The sequence below is a fragment of the Neoarius graeffei genome, chromosome 19 (assembly GCF_027579695.1).
Source record: "Neoarius graeffei isolate fNeoGra1 chromosome 19, fNeoGra1.pri, whole genome shotgun sequence".
Classification (NCBI taxonomy): domain Eukaryota; kingdom Metazoa; phylum Chordata; class Actinopteri; order Siluriformes; family Ariidae; genus Neoarius; species Neoarius graeffei.
The window spans coordinates 20,658,170-20,682,455 of NC_083587.1; the positions used below are offsets into that span (position 1 = coordinate 20,658,170).

Consider the following 24,286-nt stretch of genomic DNA (forward strand, 5'->3'; position numbering starts at 1 on the left):
TGACAAAACAGGACAAACACCAAGGGGGATGAATACTTTTGCAAGACACTACCGTATATATATTAGATGGTATTTGTTCCTGTTATTACTCATGTTTTAGCAGCTATGAACGGTTGTTCCCTGACCAGCCTCTCCTTTTTTATCTCTTCAAGGTAATAAGTTTCCAGTGATGGAAAACTTCACAGAATTTTAGTGAAAATGAAGTGCTGATATCGGTCAGGCTCTAGTAATTGAGTAATGTAATTAGACGTCTTTATAGGGCGTGGGGTTGTGATTTGATGCCACACCTGGTGAGGAGGCCTGATATATGATCTGGTTTCCATCTCGTTCAGGAACCACAGTGTGACACACAGCCATCATGGTCAAAAACTCACAGATCTGAGGAGAGGTGGGCTACAGGAGGAAAGGACCGAAAGAGGAGTGGATGGGTTATAAGACAAGACGAGAGGAAAGGAAGTTTGTAGTGTGTAATGATGATGGAGGAGCACTCACGTGATTCTTCTCGATGTTCTGAATGAGAGCAGGATCATCAAACTCTGTGGAGCTGTGGTTGCTGGAGGGAAGGTGGCTGAGAGATAAACAGGGAAACAGAGAGAGATTCAGTGAAATGCAATATGTCAAACGTTGTGCTTTTACACCAGCTCTGAATTAGCTGCGTTACGGAGACAGAATGGCTCCTGACCTGAAATCCTCCATGGATCGATCGGAGTCGAGATCTGGGAAGTGCCTGTGGACAGACTAATAAATCAATGATTTCCAGACACACAAACAAACACACACACACACCAACAGGTCAACACACTATTAGCTAAGCAAGCCTGAAAAATGGATGCTCATGCAAATCCAGTGATGAGGGCCAATAAATACGAAAGCATTAAGCTGTAAATTTACCCGTATGTGATCCCAGCGATGGTGCATTTCTTAAAATGCATGACGTTACAAGTCAAAGTGCCAGTCTTATCGGAAAACAGATACTTCACCTGAGCGAGCGAGCGAGCGAGAGAGAGAGAGAGAGAGAGAGAGAGAGAGAGAGGTTCCAAATTAAGAGAGTTATAAAGCTTTGTAATAGCAAGTGTTTGGTGAGGGAGTGGTTTAGAGAGTAGAAGGCGGGGCTTCACTTCACCTGGCCGAGCTCTTCATTCAGATTGGATGTGCGTGCCATGGCGGGTGTGTCCGTCTCAGCGTAGTACATCTCCCTGTCCTAGAAGAACGTAATACAAATCAGATTAGACCTGCATGGTGAAAATAAGACGGTAAAGTGCAAATACAAAAATAAAAATTCTATGCATTTTGATGCCTAGATTATTTTAATTCTACAGCCTACATTTTTTTTTTTTGCACAAGCTTCAATAAAAATATGCTTAACACATTTTGTGCATACTGAAGCTTTTCATAATGCACCTAAGTTATTATTCCCCCCCAATCACTAATTACAAGCCAACATTCTGCCAACTGTATGAACCTTTGAATTAAAATAAAATTTTTATTTAAATACACACACTAACATGCTTACCCAGTTAATAAAAAGGGCCTGCGTGAACTTGACAACCTCCAGTGTGACGAGCAGACTGATGGGAATCAGGTTATTGTACAGAATGATGAAGGTCAGCAGATTGTACCAGAAGTTCAGAGAGATGTCACCTATAGAACAGCACGCATGCACACACACACACACACACACACACACACACACACACACACACACACACACAAAATGCTTCCAGAAATGTATTTGTGTTGTGTGTACATGTGTTGGGTGTTGAGGGGTGTGTACCTGTACGGGAGAGGTACCAACACTCCACATCCTTGTACTGCTTGTTCCAGATGGCTGCACCAACAGAGCTCACCAGTGCCATCACGAGGAGGATCCCAAATAGCACTAGGATCTGGACATTTGTCACTCGCTCCACGTTGGAGCGCTTCAGAGGCGCTTTAGTGGAGTTCTACGAGACAGAATATCGGGAATATCATATTAATGAATCATTATTAACAACATTGTGATTAACGGTTTCAATGTCTACACTGGAGTATAACAGACCCCCTCCGAAAATCATTATACACACCAGCCACTTTATTAGGAACACCCCTACATGTTTTATGCAGTTCTCTAAATCAGCCAATCCTTTGACAGCAGCACAATGCATGAAATCATGCAGATATAAATCAAGAGCTTCAGTTAATGTTCACTTCAAACATCAGAATGGGAGAAATTGTGATCTCAAAGTGTGACTTTCTTTCACTGTGGCATAGGCGTTGGTTTGAGCCAGATGGACTGGTTTGAGTATTTCAGAAACTGCTGATCTCCTGGGGTTTTCACACACACAACAGTCTCTAGAGTTTACACAGAATGGTGCGAAAAACAAAAAACACTGAGTTGAGTGAGCGACAGTTCTGTGGGTGGAAACAAACGCCTTGTTGATAAGAGAGGTCAGAGGAAAATGGCCAGATTGGTTCAAGCTGCCAAGAAGAATACAGTAACTCATATAATCACTCTTTACAACTGTGGTGAGCAGAAAAGCATCTCAGCATCCAAGAGCAGAAGAACACATTGGGTTCCACTCCTGCAGCCAAAAACAATAGAATCAAGAACACGTTCCTATTAAAGTGGCCGATGAGTGTACATACAGTTAGGTCCATAAATATTTGGACAGAGACAACATTTTTCTAATTTTGGTTCTGTACATTACCACAATGAATTTTGAACAAAACAATTCAGATGCAGTTGAAGTTCAGACTTTCAGCTTTAATTCAGTGGGTTGAACAAAATGATTGCATAAAAATGTGAGGAACTAAAGCATTTTTTAAACACAATCCCTTCATTTCAGGGGCTCAAAAGTAATTGGACAAATTAAATAATTGTAAATAAAATGTTCATTTCTACCTGGCGACTTGTCCAGGGTGTACCCCGCCTTTCGCCCGTAGTCAGCTGGGATAGGCTCCAGCTTGCCTGCGACCCTGTAGAAGGATAAAGCGGCTAGAGATAATGAGATGAGATGTTCATTTCTAATACTTGGTTGAAAACCCTTTGTTGGCAATGACTGCCTGAAGTCTTGAACTCATGGACATCACCAAACGCTGTGTTTCCTCCTTTTTAATGCTCTGCCAGGCCTTTACTGCAGCGGTTTTCAGTTGCTGTTTGTTTGTGGGCCTTTCTGTCTGAAGTTGTCTTTAACAAATGAAATGCATGCTCAATTGGGTTGAGATCAGGTGACTGACTTGGCCATTCAAGAACATTCCACTTCTTTGCTTTTATAAACTCCTAGGTTGCTTTGGCTTTATGTTTTGGGTCATTGGCCATCTGTATTATGAAACGCCGACCAATCAGTTTGGCTGCATTTGGCTGGATTTGAGCACACAGTACGTCTCTGAATACCTCAGAATTCATCCGGCTGCTTCTGTCCTGTGTTACATCATCAATAAACACTAGTGACTCAGTGCCACTGGCAGCCATGCATGCCCAAGCCATCACACTGCCTCCGCCGTGTTTTACAGATGATGTGGTATGCTTTGGATCATGAGCTGTACCACGCCTTCGCCATGCTTTTTTCTTTCCATCATTCTGGTAGAGGTTGATCTTGGTTTCATCTGTCCAAAGAATGTTCTTCCAGAACTGTGCTGGCTTTTTTAGATGTTTTTTAGCAAAGTCCAATCTAGCCTTTTTATTCTTGAGGTTTATGAGTGGCTTGCACCGTGCAGTGAACCCTCTGTATTTACTTTCATGCAGTCTTCTCTTTATGGTAGATTTGGATATTGATATGCCTACCTCCTGGAGAGTGTTGTTCACTTGGTTGGCTGTTGTAAAGGGGTTTCTCTTCACCATGGAAATTATTCTGCGATCATCCACCACTGTTGTCTTCTGTGGGCATCCAGGTCTTTTTGCATTGATGAGTTCACCAGTGCTTTCTTTCTTTATCAGGATGTACCAAACTGTAGATTTTGCCACTCCTAATATTGTAGCAATTTCTTGGATGGGTTTTTTCTGTTTTCGCAGCTTAAGGATGGCTTGTTTCACCTGCATGGAGAGCTCCTTTGACTGCATGTTTTCTTCACAGCAAAATCTTCCAAATGCAAGCACCACACCTCAAATCAACTCCAGGCCTTTTATCTGCTTAATTGAGAATGACGTAACGAAGGAATTGCCCACACCTGCCCATGAAATAGCCTTTGAGTCAATTGTCCAATTACTTTTGGTCCCTTTAGAAACAGGGTGGCACATGTTAAGGAGCTGAAACTCCTAAACCCTTCATCCAATTTTAATGTGGATACCCTCAAATGAAAGCTGAAAGTCTGGACTTTATGTCCATGTCCATTATGTAACTATAACCTGAATATGTTTCAGTAAAACGGTAAAAAAACAAAATTTGTGTCAGTGTCCAAATATATATGGATCTACCGTAACTGTATGTGCTTTGTTGTACATTAATTTAACATTTTTTTATACACAATTATGTTAAGGTTTGGTCCAAATTTATTTCCACAATTCCACACTCACCCCAGACATGTTTTTGTGTTTCAAGTGTATTCCTCTAATTTTGCCTTGGAGCTGTCAGAATAATACATACAATCCCTCGTTTCGCACCATGCATGTGCTACTGTCCTGTTACATTTTGGACACTGGGTATTCAGAGTCAGCAACTTTAGTCCAAAAGTCCACAAGTTAAGTCAATATTTATGCAGGGAAAGTTACGCATATTCAGAGTCAGGTTATATACATGCTTCAATCAATTTCTTGAGTGTGGTGTTCATATTACGCAAATTAGATACGTGTAATTCACAGCTGATTTTTCTTGCATAGGGATTTTTCAACAGCATCTAGACGATCGCAATTAAACCCAAGAATCTGCCTTTAATTCCGAAAATATTTCATGGAATATTCCTAGTCGTAATCACATTACTCACAGCAAATTTGATTTAACTGAAGAATGTTTCTTATACCATCATTATTTGGTAGTTAATAAAACAGCACTTGATCCAGCACATCCATGAGAATCCATAAGATATTTGAATGAATTTGTGATGTGTAAGGAGGAGACAGAGATAAACAATGTTTACAGTAAAGATGTCTCCTCTGTGTGGGGAAAAACATTTCATGGACTTTAAAGGAGCCATTTCACTAACCTGCATTAGTTTAGAATCGTGGCCAGTGTAGACAACGATTCCTACAACCCACTGCGTGTTTCTAATCTGTGCTCCTCGGAGTAAAACCTGGTCTGGTCCGAGAGGAACAGGACTGTGGAGTAGAAAACACAATGTTCACTGGGTGTGTAAGTGTATACATGTGAGAGAAATCACTATCTACATTTATGAATGTTTATCTGACTGTTAAGGAAAATGCTCCAAGTTTGTGTGTGTGAGGGCAAACTTGCCAACTCTACCGATTCATGCAGCAGTCTACAGATTTTGACAGGTGAATCCCACCTACTGATTTTAGCTCTAAAAAAATACTGTGTTACAAAATAATCAGTGAACACTGTTGGATTTGCTCTTCTGATCTCGCTTCAGCTGTTTTTGGCACAAGTATACAGCATCAAAGTAGCATATTAAGTAAAACTGAGCCGGTGGAATGGCGCGATAATGTTGAATCTAAATGGTATCGCTCTATCGCGCCATTCCACTAGTTCTCATTATAATTCTAGCCACTTCGCAATGAGCTCACATGTTACAACAAATCGCACCAGTATTTGTAAAAAGCAAACATGGCCTGGTGATCACGAGCAATGAAAACTCTTAAGGAAAAAAAAGATACACTACAACAAGTTCAAGGCGACTTGGTTGTTGGATCATCCAGGTATCAAAGTATCGAGGGAAGGTGAGAAGCATGCATTTTGTGAAGAAGTCGGTCCAATTTCTTGATCAGTTTTCTTCAAATATAGCACTCGGAATGCAGGAGAATGCACCATTTTACACTTTTTTTTTCTCTCAAAATTTTAGTAGTGGTAGGGGATGCCTCCACCCCCCCAAAGGGTGTGACTGCGTTGTGCAATCTAACCTACCACTTTTCATTCTCAGGGGGTTGGCAAGTGAGTGAGGGGTGTACAATATGTGTGAAGGGGTGCACATACTTTTGGTTATCGAGTCGCAATGTGCCAGTGAAGTCATAGAGGTGTCTATTAGGTCCCTCACACTCTAGACGACCAGCCAGACCAATCAGCTCCTCTACAGACTGCAGACTGGCTGTCAGAGAGAGACCCTACACACACACACACACACACACACACACACACACACACACACAGCTTATGTAATATTACTTATATGACAGAAATATCATATCTCTTGAATATGTTTTCATGATGCACGATATATATCAAATTATCGTTTGTTTTGCTGATGTTACTGTTGGAAAATAGACTAGCATGCTAGCAAAGACAATATAAACTAGCATGTTACACACCTGACCAAAAACACATTACGTTAACAAGAAAAAAGACACACACACACACACACACACACACACAGTAGCTAGTCAGGACTTAAATATGTAGCTCACAAAATAAATAAATAAATAAATAAATAAATCTCATTATCTCTAGCCGCTTTATCCTGTTCTACAGGGTCGCAGGCGAGCTGGAGCCTATCCCAGCTGACTACGGGCGAAAGGCGGGGTACACCCTGGACAAGTCGCCAGGTCATCACAGGGCTGACACATAGACACAGACAACCATTCACACTCACATTCACACCTACGCTCAATTTAGAGTCACCAGTTAACCTAACCTGCATGTCTTTGGACTGTGGGGGAAACCGGAGCACCCGGAGGAAACCCACGCGGACACGGGGAGAACATGCAAACTCCACACAGAAAGGCCCTCGCCGGCCACGGGGCTCGAACCCGGACCTTCTTGCTGTGAGGCGACAGTGCTAACCACTACACCACCATGCCGCCAATAAATAAATAAATAAATAAAATAAGTATGAAACTGTGAGAACATTAGCTAGCTACCACACTGACAATTAGTTGTTTATAGAACTTGATTTCTTGTCTAAAATGTCACAGAAATTAATTTTGCCTCACAAATATTTACCTACATTTTTCATTGGTTACCTCACCAACACTAACATGCTAGCTAGGTAGCTGGAACTTATGCTTGTTAATTAGCTAACGGTTAATATGTTAGTTAGTTAGCCAACTTAGCAATTATTATCCACTGTAGCTGATATTACCCACTAACTAACTTCACTAGCTAGCTAACTAAGATTAAATGCTAGCTAAACTAGCTACCATTAGCTGGCTAATCCGTACTTACTGAGAAAAAAAAAAGTTGAAAGTAGTGTTTAGCTCATTTCATTAACTACATATAAAATTTATGTAATATTAGGGTGACCAGATTTCCCGAGTCTAAAACCGGGACACTTTGCGCGTGACCGTGATACTCGTGCACGCACACGCGTTTTGATGTAAACATGCGCCGGCTCAAACCATGGCTCAGACATGTGCTTTTATCATTTTGTAGAAGCTCACTTTTATCAACATTTCAGAGAATAATCAAGTATTTTCTTGTTATCTACATGTACTTCTATCACAATTCAGTTAAAGTAAGAAAATCAGACAACAGATGTGATGATAGGGAATAGGCCAATAGCCTAAATTTCAACTGATTTATTTCACCTTTGTGAAAACGCCAAGAAAATGCATTGCTTGCATATTAACATCAACATTTTATGCGATGAACTTTTTTTTTAAACAATAGGCTATGCATTGTAACAGGAACGAGCGCATGAGCCTAATCGTTGTCACCTCCGAACCTTTACCCAAAATGCCTCTGTTTAATCTTAACCAGTGTCGGCTATTAACTATTTTGAAAATGTGAACCCTGAGTTGACAACAGCATCAAACAAGTCAAGACAATCTATGATACAGATTAAAGACAGATGAAACAGATGAAAGACAACAAAAAATGTTTCAGAAACACAGCCACCCAACCCACCCGCCCTAAAGAAGATGCCATTTTATTGCATATATTTACATGATGAGTGAATTTGCTCCAGTAGCGCTTTATTGCCCAAGAGCCTGCTGTGAAACTGCCAGCAAGTATCGTCGAAATTGGCCCGGGTAATGAGCAAGGCTTTGAGAGTAGGCGCGGTCATGCGATTCCTCTCGTCAGTCCAGGTGTTGCTCATGAGTGAAAATATTCGCTCAACTGGAGCATTGGTGCCAGGTAGGCACATGGCAAACTGGCAAAGCTGGCTGACATTGCTGTAAGGAATCTCCCTACTCTTGAAGTGCGCAAACATCTCCGCCCAGCGCTCATCCGTTCGGCATTGTCGCGCAGTAGTTGACAGCCGCTAGCGAAAAAAACCGTTATAACGCGGCCTCTATATTGCAACATTGTACAAATAGATACATTGTAAGGTTGACTGCGCACACACGCACATTGATGCTGAATTGCTAGAAGCTTTATTGACATCTCGTTGGCTATATATGATCGCTGTAACCGGGACAGTTTGTTAGTGTTTGGTGTAAACCGGGACATTTCAGCGTCCCGACGGACCTTTGTCGGGACTGGGGACACGCAACTCAAAATCGGGACTGTCCCGGTCAAACTGGGACGTCTGGTCACGTTAGCTTTTCTGCTTTTGCTCACATCTCTGTCTACTCTGAGGCAGGGACGTTTGGCTTGAGTTGCCAAAGTGATAACACTTATTCAGGTAAACATTATACACACAGGGCGGCACGGTGGTGTAGTGGTTAGCACTGTCGCCTCACAGCAAGAAGGTCCGGGTTCGAGCCCCGTGGCCGGCGAGGGCCTTTCTGTGCGGAGTTTGCATGTTCTCCCCGTGTCCGCGTGGGTTTCCTCCGGGTGCTCCGGTTTCCCCCACAGTCCAAAGACATGCAGGTTAGGTTAACTGGTGACTCTAAATTGACCGTAGGTGTGAATGTGAGTGTGAATGGTTGTCTGTGTCTATGTGTCAGCCCTGTGATGACCTGGCGACTTGTCCAGGGTGTACCCCGCCTTTCGCCCGTAGTCAGCTGGGATAGGCTCCAGCTTGCCTGCGACCCTGTAGAACAGGATAAAGCGGCTACAGATAATGAGATGAGATGAGATTATACACACACACACACACACACACACACACACACGCATCAATAATATCACTAACTTGTCGGATTTTCAGGTTGGTTTCTCCGTCCAAGTTTGAGGTCTCGGTGTAGCACATGGCCTGAGGCTCACTGTGAGAGGAACAACAAAACCGTTAATTAACACAATAATAGCACATTTGTACAATAGAACACAACATCAGAACATTTTTATTTGTTCTGACAGGAGATCACACTTACAACTGCATGACCACAAACATGAGAACTAAATATCTAAAAAATAAAAGTAACAGATCAATTAAATGTTTAATTCACATCAGTTTTTCCTTCAATCTGCCATGACACACTTCGTGACTGGTTCTTGTTCCTTTCGTTTTTCTCTGGCGCTATGAAGCTCGTTTCGCTAACATGTAATGGAAGTCTATCTCACACAAAACATTTCCTTTAAAAACACTATCTTCAAACCCAAAATCTTCACATCAATGTCTTCAAATGTTTTTTGCTAAGCTAAATTATTTCCATTTCTAAATAAACAAGTCTGTAATTTACACATTCATGTTTAAAAATAAAAGTTATCACACACATAGCTTCCAACATTCCGGTACAGTTCCAGACAGCGCTACAAAATTGCGCCAAGTTAAAAAACGTTACTTGGGTTGTCCAAGATGGTCACACCATACACCACATTCAGCTACACAGTGAAGAACCAAGTTATGTTGAATGTGTTTTAAGGCAGGTGTTTACAGAAAACGACTTTGGGTGAGACAGACTTTCGTTGCTTGCTAGCTAAATTAGCTTTGTAGCTCCACTGCAAAACTACAGAAACAAACGTCAGATTTAAACATGTCCGCTGCATTTCTCAAGTGAACCATGGTGTAAATGTCATTTTTCATCAAACGATTCCTTTAATGTGTCCTAATGCTACGTTAAATTATACAGTAGCACATGATTCAAACACAAATGTTTAAAAACAAACACACAGACATATACCTCGCCCTTGCACTCACCCCGGCTTCACACTAGCAAGGAATAAAACATGGAGCAATCATTTATCTTCTACGTACATGCACAATGCAGAGCCACAATTTCAGCAACATGCACCATTTGAATTGAGATTTTCTCAATATTATGCAAATTTGATATGAAGCATTGAAATGACATTCAAACGACTGGCTGAAATGATTCCTGGCACCAAACCTATGACATTTCCTCAATTCCCAACTTTACTTCCTACCTGCAGTTAGCTCCCATTTACCGTTTGACCTCTCTAATTGTCTATAAAGGCATTCTGGAGGAAAAAAAAAGAAGCTTGGAACGAAGTAGCAGAGATCGCTGGTAGCCTAGCACGTAACATCAGGCTACGGTCACACTACAGCTCGTGATGGGTTTGGGAATACTTGGTGATGCACAGTTCTCTGAGCTTCATGAGTTGTTTTTTGGTGTGCGTCCGCCTCGTGAGTGTCCAAAAACGTTGCGAAATTTGGTGGCAATGTTTTCGTCGGCAAATTAAGTGCCGAATACGTCCCGAAGCTCGGTGAACCATCACCAAGAAACGCCTCATTTTCATCGATAACCTGTCACAAAGCATCACGAGCTGTAGTGTGACTGCAACCTAAATCAACCAACAATTTTCACACTGATTTGTGATAGCTACGACATGGATGCGTATTAGTGTCACACCAGAAAAAACAAACAGATCAATATTATGTTATAACATGAAGTTTGTTATAACAAGATATTTTCATGTTATTGCGACATACAAACTTATTATAACGTTACTATATCGAGAACCCTATCTTGTTAAAACATGAAATTTATATTGTGACAACATTTAACTTTTCATGTTCTAACAATAATTTTTCACGCTGTAACAAGTTAAATCGTATATTGTTTGAACAAGAAAAGTTTCTTACCAAAACGGGATAAGTTTGTGTATTGTAATAACATGAAAATATTATAATAACGTGAAAATATCTTGTTAAATGTGAGCAAAAGAAAAGAAATCATCTTTGACCCCAGATCCATAGGTAACTATAATTTGGTGACACTAAATGGGGAGGCAGTGGAGCAGGTATCCACATATAAGTATTTAGGTGTTTTATTTGACTCTCAACTAAAATGGTGCCAGCATGTTGACTTTTTATGTTCAAGGATCAGTCAGCGTCTTCATTTTCTGAGGAGGTTGAGAGTGTTTGGCGTTGAGAAAGATATTATGATGGCCTTCTATAGGGCTTCCATTGAATCCATCATTAGATACGGCATCATAATATGGTTTGGGAACCTGTCTGTTAAACTGAAAGCTCAACTGCATACCCTTATTAAGAGAGCTGGGAAAATAATGGGCATGCCCCCTCCCACATCATTGCAAGCTTTATTTGATGAAGCAGTAAGGAGACAGGGACCGAAAAGCTCAGGGGATGAGGAACATATTTTGCATGGTGAATATGAAATGCTACCCTCAGGAAGGAGATATAGGCTCCCAAACTGTAAAACAAATAGGTTCAAACTCTCAATGGTTCCTTGGTCAATTAAACTACTTAATAGTAGGTCTTAGTGTGGTGTGAGTGATAGTGTGTGTGTGTGTGGGGGGGGGGGGGGGGGGGGGGGTAGTATTTTTAGGTTGTGGTGTAATTTTATGTAATCATTCTGTTTTATGTGTAATATTTATTATTATAATGATATCTCTCTGAGCAATGTCTGTGCTAAGTAGCTCAGGGAAATGGCTGTGTGCAATACCTATGGACTGCAATACAAGGGGCCGTCTGTTTGGGGGTGTGTGGAGGCAGATGAACTAGGCTGTATCTATGTTTGCATGTTACTTGTTTAGTATGCTACACTTATGTTATATGTTTCTGTAAAATCACACTCTCTTGTTGCCCAAAACAAATTTTTCTCAAGTAGAGATAATAAAGACTCATCTAATCTAATCTAATCTAATCTAATCTAATCTAATCTAATCTAATCTAATCTAATCTAATCTAATCTAATCTAATCTAAAATGTGTACAACTTCTTGTTATAACAATAAACTGATCCGGGTTTTTTTGTTACGCTTCCACTATAGACCCCTTTCACTGACGTCACCCGAAACCGGAAGTAAACAGACCCTGCGCCATTTTGGAAGACCAACAAACTCGTGATAACGGCAGCGGTATGTGAACCCACGAGAATAAAGTGGAGTGGCAAACGACTTAAACAAACAAATCTGAGCTGTTTTATTTATGATTTATTGGCCCAACAGTAGACTTGAAAGAAACCTGTGAGAGACTTGGCAAAAAACTGTGGATATAATGGATAAGTCTGTGCATGATCTGCGGACACTTTGAGGTAAGCAAACGCAAGAAATTCAGATTTAAAACATGCTAAATTGGCCCCAAGTTGATAACTGTATGAGGAGCAAGCCTCCCAGACTTCTACAATTTAATAATAATAATAATAATAATTGAAAACGTTAGGTAAAAACTTTAAACCAGTACAATCTCTTCTTCAAAGTTTCACCAAATGGTTTTATTTATGCAATTTAAAGCTCATAATACTGTATAACTTTGGTCGAGTAAAAACACGGAGCAAAAACATGGCTGAATCCTGAATGACTCCTATTTGTTTAAATAGGGGACCACATAGGCGGCAGAATGTAGTTTCTTTTTCCCTGCCATGGAAGCGCACTTGTATACCGAGGAGGAAAGCAATTTGCATTACAGCCGTGAGGCGGCTCGGCTCGGTTTTCCCTTTCGGGCACTCTCGTTTTCTGTTAGAATTTGGTAAAGAAAAAAATATATATATTATTTACCAGCTTACCGGGTCCATTAACATAAATCTGACAGCTGACAAGGTCGGGATATAAATGAACTTTTGCGTTAAACTGTGTGCTTGGATTCACATAATTTTTTTTGAGTCTTATCATATGGGTCAAACCCATCAATCACAGCCAGTTTCTCCACATACTTTCTGCAGCTGGTAATGTACTCACATAACCAGAATTATCATCCATTGTGTCACTTTACTCTCGCTCGTACTTTGTTTTATATTGTGAGTGCATGTACTTGGTCTTACAATATGGCGCCTAACAAAATCTCGCGGCGTGGTGACGTCATGTGAAAGGGGTCTATACACTACCACTTCTCATCAGAAATTCAAAAAGTGCTGACAGGCCACGCCCACAAGCAACAACAGAACTGGCCTGGTCACCTGCTAGTGTGAATGTCACACACGTCACACATGCAAACACACACACACACACACACACACACACACACACACACAGTGTTGCTGACCTGGAGGACACTATGACCATGTCAGCGGGGAGATGCTGCCCATTGGTCACCTTCACTATGTCTCCCACTGCCACCTAGTGGGCAGGTGCAGCATTGCGACAGCATGGAGGAAGGGGGAGAACCAGAATGAGAACGGGTGCGAGAAATAGAAGGAGGTGAGACACACAGGAAGAAGAGGAGAAAGACAGAGAGAGAAAATGGAGAACGTGAGCAGACAGAACTGTGTACTTGGAGCCAGTAATGGAAACATGACTAAATGAGCTGCGGCTACAGCAGGTACAGATGGAATGAGGGAACCAGAAAAACAGAAAGAAAGGGGGACAAAGAGAAAGAGGAGGAAGAGATAAAGAGGGAGGACATGAATGAAATAGTGGCACGAGGTTACCTGTTTCCAGATGATAGTCTGCCATGTGCCATTGCGTAACACTGGAGAAAGAAAAGGTTAGATGGCATGATTAGATCAAGATCATCTCTAACACACACACACACACACACACACACACACACACAAAATACTCAACCTGTTGTCTTCTTTTTGTTCACGGTGTTGTCTGCTTTGTGCCGTTTCTGCAGGCATAAAAAATTCTCAGTTATTTACATAAAGCAGGGCTTCACTAACAGGTTGCCAGGTTGGCACAAAGCCTTCACCAGTTTTTTTTTCTTAAATAGATATTTATTTCAAAGACGCATATTTCAAAGCGTCTTACAACTGAAACAAGATCCATTCTGGGGATTTAATGCTGCATTTGATTACAATAAATCTCATTATTAATAATTTCTTTTGGTGTTAAGTCAGATCTTGAGTTCTCAAGGGTTCAGCAGTGACTCTCTGGCTGTGGTGAGGTTAAACCTTCAAATCACTAGCTGAGAGCTGAGCTAACATGGCTAACAGTCAGTTCTGAAGGTTTGTCAGAAAAGATCAAATCAGGCAACTTGACCTTGAGGAGTCTCATCTCATCTCATCTCATCTCATTATCTCTAGCCGCTTTATCCTGTTCTACAGGGTCACAGGCAAGCTGGAGCCTACCCCAGCTGACTACGGGTGAAAGGCGGGGTACACCCTGGACAAGTCGCCAGCTCATCACAGGGCTGACACATATAGACACCGACAACCATTCACACCCACATTCACACCTACGGTCAATTTAGAGTCACCAGTTAACCTAACCTGCATGTCTTTGGACTGTGGGGGAAACCGGAGCACCCGGAGGAAACCCACGCGGACACGGGGAGAACATGCAAACTCCGCACAGAAAGGCCCTCGCCGGCCACGGGGCTCGAACCCGGACCTTCTTGCTGTGAGGCGACAGCGCTAACCACTACGCCACCATGCCACCCCACCTTGAGGAGTTTGTACTTGAATTGATGCTCCCGAGCCTGTAAAGTATCCCAATCTGGCAACCCTGGCACCACAAACACTAAATTTGTATCCCAATGTGTTCAAAACAGCCTAATATGAATACGACTGTACTTGCACACAAGTGGTACGCATGACACACTACGCATCTAACAGTGCATGGTTACAGATAGATGACAGAAACACACACACATCTATCAACTTAAGTTTTGGCTCATGCAAGTACAAACGTGCATCAGTCAAACTTTTATATAATTCCTGTATCATGAAGCCTGATGATGGAACGAATGTTTATAGCTGCTATAATGTGCCTAAACAGGAACTGACCTGTTTCATGGACGTACATCATTAAACATGGATTCAAGAGGATTAAACCTCTTCAGGGCATGAATTATAGGAAAATAATCATCATCTCTGTGGCGGTAAGAGTGACTCCACTTCACTACATCACCTGGTCACTGATATTTATTTCTATAATCACCAAGCCCTTATTGAACACTCGTGTACTATGATGTGTACTATTTCAAACACACCTACGGTCGAGAAACTGTAGTGTACGGAACCTTCTACACACACCAGAGGGCGCTCTTACTTACATAGTCCTCAATAATTTCTTTAATCCCAGCTACAGTCAGAATGAAGATGAGAGGCACCAGTGTGGTGTAGCGTCCTGTTGGGGAGACATCAGGGATTTGCTGCAAACACACACACGTTACATCATGATACATTCACATTACATCCTTCTTTTTTCACATGCTCTTAAAAACCGTTTATATTCAAACCGGAAATATATATAAAGGCTTTTTGGAGCTCTAGCTTTCATCGAGCCGGAGTCCATTCAGACTAATGCAGCAGAGGTCTCACAGCCATAAAACAGCCCCAGACCCGTCTTTCATCTGATCAATGAGACAGAGGGAGTGATACAGCGCTAGGCGCTCAGACATTTCTCCTCGCTTGCTGGAATAAAAAGCAATCATTTCAGGGAAAGATTTAGAGTTGATCTTTAAGTGTTCCTGAATGGATGTTACTGATCAATGTAGCAATGAGCCCATGGTATTTAGCTTACAGTTTGGAAAGCTGGAAAACGAATACTGAATATCGAAAATGAAGATTTTTTAAAAAATATATGAAACAGACTTCCATTACTTGTTAGCCGCATTGGCCTCAGCGCTCGCTCAGCTGCAAAACAAAAGCAGCACATTTCAGACTGATCGACTACACCTGAGGAAAGAACAAACTGATGTCAATTTGTCTTTCTGGCCATATGAGATTATTCATCCATAATTATTCTGATAATTAAATTAAAGGGGAACAGAGGGCAATATATAGAGTAAATATAACAAACACACATTAACGAACCTTATTCAAGACTTACAAAAGTTTTTTGTTCTAAGGTTGGAAAGTTATAGTGTTTTGAAAGTAGCTCGAGCAAACTATTTCCGCAGTTTGAACAGCCCGCCATGATAATTTTATCCAATCAGAATGCACGTTCATTTTCTCTGTGTAACACTCATGACGTATGTATGTGCCCAGTTGTGTTGGCTCATTGAGGTTGGGAATAGCACGTGTGAAATACCTGTTTCTGCCTCTTGCGACGATTTCGCAAGTCCACGGGTGGCGCCTATCTCATTGCGGCAAATAAATTCTGCTGGACTCGTGAGCAACTCCACGTTACATTTTCCGCACGAGCACCGCGCCGTGTCACCTGCACGCAGACGCTCTGCCCCACGCTCGCCATGCCCATGGTCAGCATCGGTCTCATCCTCGCCGTCATCCGAGCTTTCTTCTCTTCTTTCATCACCGGAGTCGAGAGTACCTCTCCTAGCTATTTTAAGTTCGTTTCTTAAGACAAGGATTTTTTAAGATGTTACCTTGTTGACAGTTTCGGCGAGAATCTTCCGCCTTCTTCAAAACAGTCACCAGATGTGTCCTGGAGGAGCGACCTGACAGCAGGAGGCGTGAACTACCTGTCAAATTGGGCGGGACGTTCACGCCTCCGTAGCGTAACATCAGCTGATAAGGCACGTCACCACTCGACATCTGGTGACTGTTTTGAAGAAGGCGGAAGATTCTCACCGAAACTGTCAACAAGGTAACATCTTAAAAAATCCTTGTCTTAAGAAACAAACTTAAAATAACTTTAATAGTTAGACATAATGAACTTCCACTACATAGTACCTCTCCTAGGTTCAAACTGGTACCCTTCTAAGCCGTAGCCTGCTTGCAGTGTGTCTTGCGGGATCTCTTCGTATGATTCGACAGAGCTGTCGCTTTCACTTGATGCGCCCGACGCCATGATTACACGCTTATCTCATCTATTTTGGAGAGTTCCGCTAGTGCAGTGGGTAGCGCTGACGTCACGGTCTTTTAAAAATGGCGACTCTTGTGCGGTTTAGCGTATAAAGTATTATATTTACAATTACCAAGATATTTCGTTGTTTTCTAGTATATAAATTTGATAGAATACTTAATACGTTACTTTGTCACATCAGCAACTGTATATATTATATTCGGTACCCCTTTAAATAGTCGGCGTTTTGCGACAGTACATTTACACTGTGCGGTTTCTCAGTAACATGATGAGATATATATATATATATATATATATATATATATATATATATATTTTTTTTTTTTAATTAACTTTAAGAGAGAGAAAAAAGCAAAATGGTGAAGGAACAACTTTAGAAATAGAAATTACATAGCATTAACATGACCGTTAACATTAAATGTAGCTAGAAATGGATAAAAAAAGTCAATGTTAATAAATGAGAAATTGAGAATTACTGGAAAATAATCAGATTCTGAGTGGGAACAGTAATTCTGATTCATCACAACAGCCGGTCACTGATGATTTTCCGATAACAGAACATCAGTGTTTTATTCCTGACCAAAGATTTCTTCTTAGGCTCAAGTGTACGTGTGTGTGTGTGTGTGTGTGTGTCAGAGAGAGAGAGAGCGAGAGAGAGAGAGAGAGAGAGTCGAGTTGTACCTGCATTAGAGCGATAAAGAGGAAGAAAGCATTGGCAGCTCGCCGGATCTGTTCATACAGGAAGCGAGGCAGGAAGGTGAAGATGCCGTACTTTGTCGTGCTGCAGAAAAAGAACAAGGAGATCTTGTAACCATCGATCTCATCATCTCACCGTTCTACATTTCACCAATCATACTCCTGACTACTTCAGCCTGCTGGCCAAGCTGACCTGAACACCTTGCAGGCATATTTTAGAAACTGCACACATGGGTGATGTTCCACGAACTGCAACTCCAGTCAATATTATGCCTAAAGTGCTCCTTCACACTTCTTGTCAATTGCAAAAAAAAAAAAAAAGTCATTAAAAGCAGCCTTGTTCTTCACACCTTAAAAGCAGAGTGGATCTAAATATAGCTTGCTGCTCATCACCATGGCACCGTGCACTCAATTCAGGATCGATTCCACTTCAAACCCTCTTTAGGATCACTCGAAAAAGCTTCTGTTTGTGTTTTGGGAGCATCCACCCACCCACCCAACCAAAATAAAACACCCTGACATCAGTGTTCTGGCTAAATTTAGAGAAAGAGTCCAAAAATATGAGGCAGGACCTTGGCAACCTTTCACGTCTATTGACCGAATACCATTGAGCGGGTTTTAAATAGTCAAAGAATCAGTACAGGTTGCTGTTAATGTCACCACTCTGAGGTTGCATCTCCAACCGTACATCAGTTTTAGATCAACTGGCAGTCATGTGACTGGCCAGGCCACTCTGTTACACACCGCAATCCATGGGTCATCTCAAATAGTGAAACTTCTGACAGAAGACGGTTCAGTACTAATGGCATACATGATAAACAACTCTTTTACCAACTTCTAGTTTCAATTAATTCACAAAACTATTAGATCACAGTTCAAGTAGATCAATTCGTGTAACTGCAACCAGAAGCAAAGGTTCTTTCACGTCCTGCTTGGCTTTTATTTTTTAGTTTGATCTAACTGCTTGCTGTTTTAGCTGCAAAAAAAGTGTAGTTTTGGTGTCTTGCATACTGCTGTAGCAAGAAGGAAAAACTGAATGCTGGATCATACATGTCTCATCTCATCTCATTATCTGTAGCCGCTTTATCCTGTCCTACAGGGTCGCAGGCAAGCTGGAGCCTACCCCAGCTGACTACGGGCGAAAGGCGGGGTACACCCTGGACAAGTCGCCAGGTCATCACAGGGCTGACACATAGACACAGACAACCATTCACACTCACATTCACACCTACGCTCAATTTAGAGTCACCAGTTAACCTAACCTGCATGTCTTTGGACTGTGGGGGAAACCGGAGCACCCGGAGGAAACCCACGCGGACACAGGGAGAACATGCAAACTCCGCACAGAAAGGCCCTCGCCGGCCACGGGGCTCGAACCCGGACCTTCTTGCTGTGAGGCGACAGTGCTAACCACTACACCACCGTGCCGCCCCGGATCATACATGTGTAATGTAATATTGTCAGTGGCGGTAATGCACCCGGTTTGCCAACTGCCAAAAAAAAAAGAAGAAGAAAGATGAAGAAAAAGAAAATGGTGGCGTGTGTTGCTGAACCAAGCAAGGATGAAATAAAAACTCTACTTGAAGACAAAACCCCCAAAAAAATACAAAAAGTCCAAAAAGCAACAAAATATGGAATAAAAAGCATTTGATGGAAACAATGTATCCAGTGACTGTGGATAGAATAACAGTTATGCCACACAAGCTCATCATACACGGCTTATAGCCAACTCAGTGCTACACAATTTCATGGAATAACACACACACACACACACACACAGTGGTGCTTGAAAGTTTGTGAACCCTTTAGAAATTTCTATATTTCTGCATAAATATGACCTAAAACATCATCAGATTTTCACACGAGTCCTAAAAGTAGATAAAGAGAGCCCAGTTAAATAAATGAGACAAAAATATTATACTCTGTCATTTATTTATTGAGGAAAATGGTCCAATATTACATATCTGTGAGTGGCAAAAGTATGTGAACCTTTGCTTTCAGTATCTGGTGTGACCCCCTTGTGCAGCAATAACTGCAACTAAACGTTTGCGGTAACTGTTGATCAGTCCTGCACACCGGCTTGGAGGAATTTTAGCCCATTCCTCCGTACAGAACAGCTTCAACTCTGGGATGTTGGTGGGTTTCCTCACATGAACTGCTCGCTTCAGGTCCTTCCACAACATTTCCATTGGATTAAGGTCAGGACTTTGACTTGGCCATTCCAAAACATTAACTTTATTCTTCTTTAACCATTCTTTGGTAGAACGACTTGTGTGCTTAGGGTCATTGTCTTGCTGCATGACCCACCTTCTCTTGAGATTCAGTTCATGGACAGATGTCCTGACATTTTCCTTTAGAATTCGCTGGTATAATTCAGAATTCATTGTTCCATCAATGATGGCAAGCCGTCCTGGCCCAGATGCAGCAGAACAGGCCCAAACCATGATACTACCACCACCATGTTTCACAGATGGGATAAGGTTCTTATGCTAGAATGCAGTGTTTTCCTTTCTCCAAACATAACACTTCTCATTTAAACCAAAAAGTTTTATTTTGGTCTCATCCATCCACGAAACACTTTTCCAATAGCCTTCTGGCTTGTCCACGTGATCTTTAGCAAACTGCAGACGAGCAGCAATGTTCTTTTTGGAGAGCAGCGACTTCCTCCTCGCAACCCTCCCATGCACACCATTGTTGTTCAGTGTTCTCCTGATGGTGGACTCATGAACATTAACATTAGCCAATGTGAGAGAGGCCTTCAGTTGCTTAGAAGTTACCCTGGGGTCCTTTGTGACCTCGCCGACTATTACACGCCTTGCTCTTGGAGTGATCTTTGTTGGTTGACCACTCCTGGGGAGGGTAACAATGGTCTTGAATTTCCTCCATTTGTACACAATCTGTCTGACTGTGGATTGGTGGAGTCCAAACTCTTTAGAGATGGTTTTGTAACCTTTTCCAGCCTGATGAGCATCAACAACGCTTTTTCTGAGGTCCTCAGAAATCTCCTTTGTTCGTGCCATGATACATTTCCACAAACATGTGTTGTGAAGATCAGACTTTGATAGATCCCTGTTCTTTAAATAAAACAGGGTGCCCACTCACACCTGATTGTCATCCCATTGATTGAAAACACCTGACTCTAATTTCACCTTCAAATTAACTGCTAATCTTAGAGGTTCACATACTTTTGCCACTCACAGATATGTAATATTGGATTATTTTCCTCAATAAATAAATGACCACGTATAATATTTTTGTCTCATTTGTTTAACTGGGTTCTCTTTATCTACTTTAAGGACTTGTGTGAAAATCTGATGGTGTTTTAGGTCATATTTATGCAGAAATATAGAAAATTCTAAAGGGTTCACAAACTTTCAAGCACCACTGTGTGTGTGTGTGTGTGTGTGTGTGTATAATACATACGGTACTGTACATACACGTGTTTGTTTGCTGTCTGTGTAAACACAAGCACACAGTTCTCACTGTTCGTACCCAAGCAGCGAGTTCACAGCCTAACACACACGGCAGCCAATACAATGATATCAAACACCCACTCAGGGTTGACCTGGAAGTACAGCAGGCTAGCTCTGATATCAGAGTGCAGGCTAATGTTCATATGATACCATCTTCATCTAATCACTCACACACACACACACACACACACACACACACACACACACACACACACACACACACACACACGTATGAGACACTAGCTAGAAGTTCTGTGCTGTTGTAGCTGTGTGTGTATGTTTGTTTGTGTGTGTTGTGTCAGACAGGCCCATGAAAGCCTTTGTTATATAGAATGTTGTCTTTTGTGGATATGTTGCCATGGTGACACTGTGATTGACAGGCAAGGTTGACAGGTCAGGACGCTGAAACGTGGCTGTGAATAAAACATGGAGGCGAAGAGGAAGATAATGGAGGTGGACTGTGGTTTGGATAAACACCCTTAATCTACCGGAGATCAATTTCCATTCAGCAAGGAGAGATCAGCGGGACAAACATACGCCATGACAGACAGGAGGAGGAACAGGAAGCAGTAGGCGCGTGCGCGCGCGCACACACACACACACACACACACACACACACGTTTGTCTCACTATCCCTGTGTGGACCTTTCATTGACTATTATTGCAGTTATTTAATGCTGTGCCTGCACCTCAGCCTGACCCTGACCTTAACCTCAGTAATGAAAAGGAAACTTTTTGGCTCTTATTTTTTTTTTTTTCAATTTATGTTTACAAAAAAAAAAAAAGCAATAATTTCCTAGTGGGGACCATCCAAATGTCCCCACAAGGTCGAAATTATCAGATTTTGTCATCTTTGTGGGGATAACTGGTCCTCAGTAGTATATAACACACACACACACACACACACACACACACACACACACACACACACACACACACACACACACACACACACCTTGTTTCAGGAGCCAAAATAGAGCCTTTTGGGGTAAAATCCAATCTTGAGGCAGAACTGACAGATCGATTGTGTGTGTGTGTGTGTGTGTGTGTGTGTGTGTGTGTGTGTGTGTGTGTGTGTGTGTGTGTGTGTAACAGTGAACAAACTACACTGAATCTCATCTCATTATCTCTAGCCGCTTTATCCTGTTCTACAGGGTCGCAGGAAACTACACTGAATGGCAAGCCAATATGAAAATAGTTCAGGATATGGATCTATAACCGAAGCTACACCATATTCTAGCTGTTTCAGCTTCTCTGTGATTTTAGCAATTTTTACAACCAAAAGCAAATATACGATTATTTACGGCCTCCATATTTGTTCCATAATACACATTCACATCAGATTTAAAGTCAAACTGTTTTGTCACCTTTGACTGAGTTTTTCCCCCTACTCAGCAACCTCGGTCTCCATGTCATGGTGGTCATGGGACCACAAGCTCTAAACAATAAGAAAAACAATACAATACAATAACAACTTGTTAAAATGTGTTTTTCTGACTTGAATGTGTTCACATGTTTCCATTTCATTTACTACATCAAAGCAGCAGCTGTTTGTCGTGAATATTAACTCAAATTAGCATAGAGCTGTGTTGAGGTTTAACATTAGCACGATATCTTGGTGGTGAAATTCATCAGCTGTAATTCAGTAGAAAATGAAATACAAACTAGAAGTCCTATTTTAGATACAGGACAGTTTTCGAGAAATCAGCAATGGTAGAAAGTTGCAGAAATTCGGTCTTGTTATTCCCACTTGGATGCTGCCATGGCAGGAATTACGAGCGCATCGTGTGAACGCAGCAGTAGGTGAGATTCTAAATACATGCCCTATAAGCCTTATGGTCCTTATGCGGCGAGTCCATAAGTCTCAGACACTGTAAGAGTTTCAAAAGCAAGCGTCTGAGACAGTGGGAAGATTTTCTGTAATAATGTAGGATTCTGAAGATTCAGTGTTAAAGGGTCCGCGGTGTACCTTAAAGTGCATATCCTGGACCAATTTAGTGTTTTTTTTTATATGAAAGTATGTCCCTTTACACACTCATCCAGAAGGGTAATTTTGCACAAGGCCATCTGTCTACAGCAGAAAAAAATAATATGCGTCTGGAAAAATCCCAAGGGAGTCTGGAGCCAGATTCGTGACGTCACGTGCGGATCCGCCAGCAGGCTGCGAGAGCTTGCATGGATTCAGTGCACAGCCTGTGTAGACCAAGTTTAGCAGCTAGCGATTTTGCATTGTAATATGGATTCATGTATCAATGCTCATCTATCTATTGTTACATAAATCATATTTTTTTTAATTACTATTATGTATTTATATATTTCTTCATTTAGAAGAGTACTGGCTACTGTAGGAGAGATTTCATAAGCTACACACATGGAATCGGCTAAGCAGGGTTGTATATACATTTAATGTGTTTGACAGGTCCCAAGATCTCAAGCCCTGACACACATATCCCTTGATACATGTGAAGTACCGTAAGTGTATTATTGCCCAGTGCTTTCGTGTTGTTTACTTTTGTGTGTGTGTGTTAATGAATAACATTATCCGTGTACCACACAAACACAGGAACACCTAATTTAGAGTATAGTCTCTCTTATTTCTTACCCTGGCAACAGTCAACTTGTGAACCGCCGATTTTCTTGGTCTTTTTCTCGGCTCTGCTTTGGTCTTCGACTTTTTCCGGGTGCCTCGCACGAGGCGCTCCCATTTCTCTCTCATTGTCTGGTCTTTTGGAAAACAATGAGTACTAATCCCATCATGATTGGTGTTGCTACACCCTCCTACGATACATCTGTTAACCATTTTAATAATTACGCGATAACGTTGAAGAAATTTGCAGAAAAACACCAGGTCGTTTTCTCATAAACAAACCAACACTGACATGGGATTCAGAAGGAGGCATCCCGCACGTGACGTCACGAAAATCAATGTTTGCCGGGAAATCCAAGCGCCAAGTTTTTTCAGAGGCTGACCAATTCGCTTCAAATGGCTTGATTTCAACTGAATTTTTCTGGTATTGCGCAAGGTAAAAAAATTGCACAAAATGCAAAATGTGACAGATATTTGACCAAAGTTTAATGTAAAATAAGAGAATTACATTGATCTTGCTCCTAAATATACCCAAGATGTGCACTTTAA

At 41.6% G+C, this 24,286-nt stretch overlaps 1 protein-coding gene across 9 annotated transcripts in view; it reads right to left on the minus strand.

The window, feature by feature from the left end:
• atp8a2 (ATPase phospholipid transporting 8A2) overlaps nt 1-24,286 on the minus strand; it is a 133,639-nt gene that overhangs the window by 66,541 nt on the left and 42,812 nt on the right. For 8 of the 9 annotated variants that reach the window (XM_060899835.1, XM_060899840.1, XM_060899836.1 and 5 more), the window contains exons 3-17: nt 17,663-17,762; nt 15,267-15,365; nt 13,835-13,880; nt 13,699-13,739; nt 13,314-13,387; nt 9,103-9,172; nt 6,063-6,190; nt 5,119-5,230; nt 1,775-1,943; nt 1,514-1,641; nt 1,124-1,201; nt 892-980; nt 683-727; nt 493-568; nt 288-393 (exon numbers count right to left, since the gene is read on the minus strand). In XM_060899835.1, coding sequence (XP_060755818.1) covers nt 288-393; nt 493-568; nt 683-727; nt 892-980; nt 1,124-1,201; nt 1,514-1,641; nt 1,775-1,943; nt 5,119-5,230; nt 6,063-6,190; nt 9,103-9,172; nt 13,314-13,387; nt 13,699-13,739; nt 13,835-13,880; nt 15,267-15,365; nt 17,663-17,762 — 1,361 coding nt within the window. Of the gene's footprint in view, nt 1-287; nt 394-492; nt 569-682; nt 728-891; nt 981-1,123; nt 1,202-1,513; nt 1,642-1,774; nt 1,944-5,118; nt 5,231-6,062; nt 6,191-9,102; nt 9,173-13,313; nt 13,388-13,698; nt 13,740-13,834; nt 13,881-15,266; nt 15,366-17,662; nt 17,763-24,286 lie in introns of those variants that run through there. The other variant, XM_060899841.1, reaches the window with a different exon arrangement.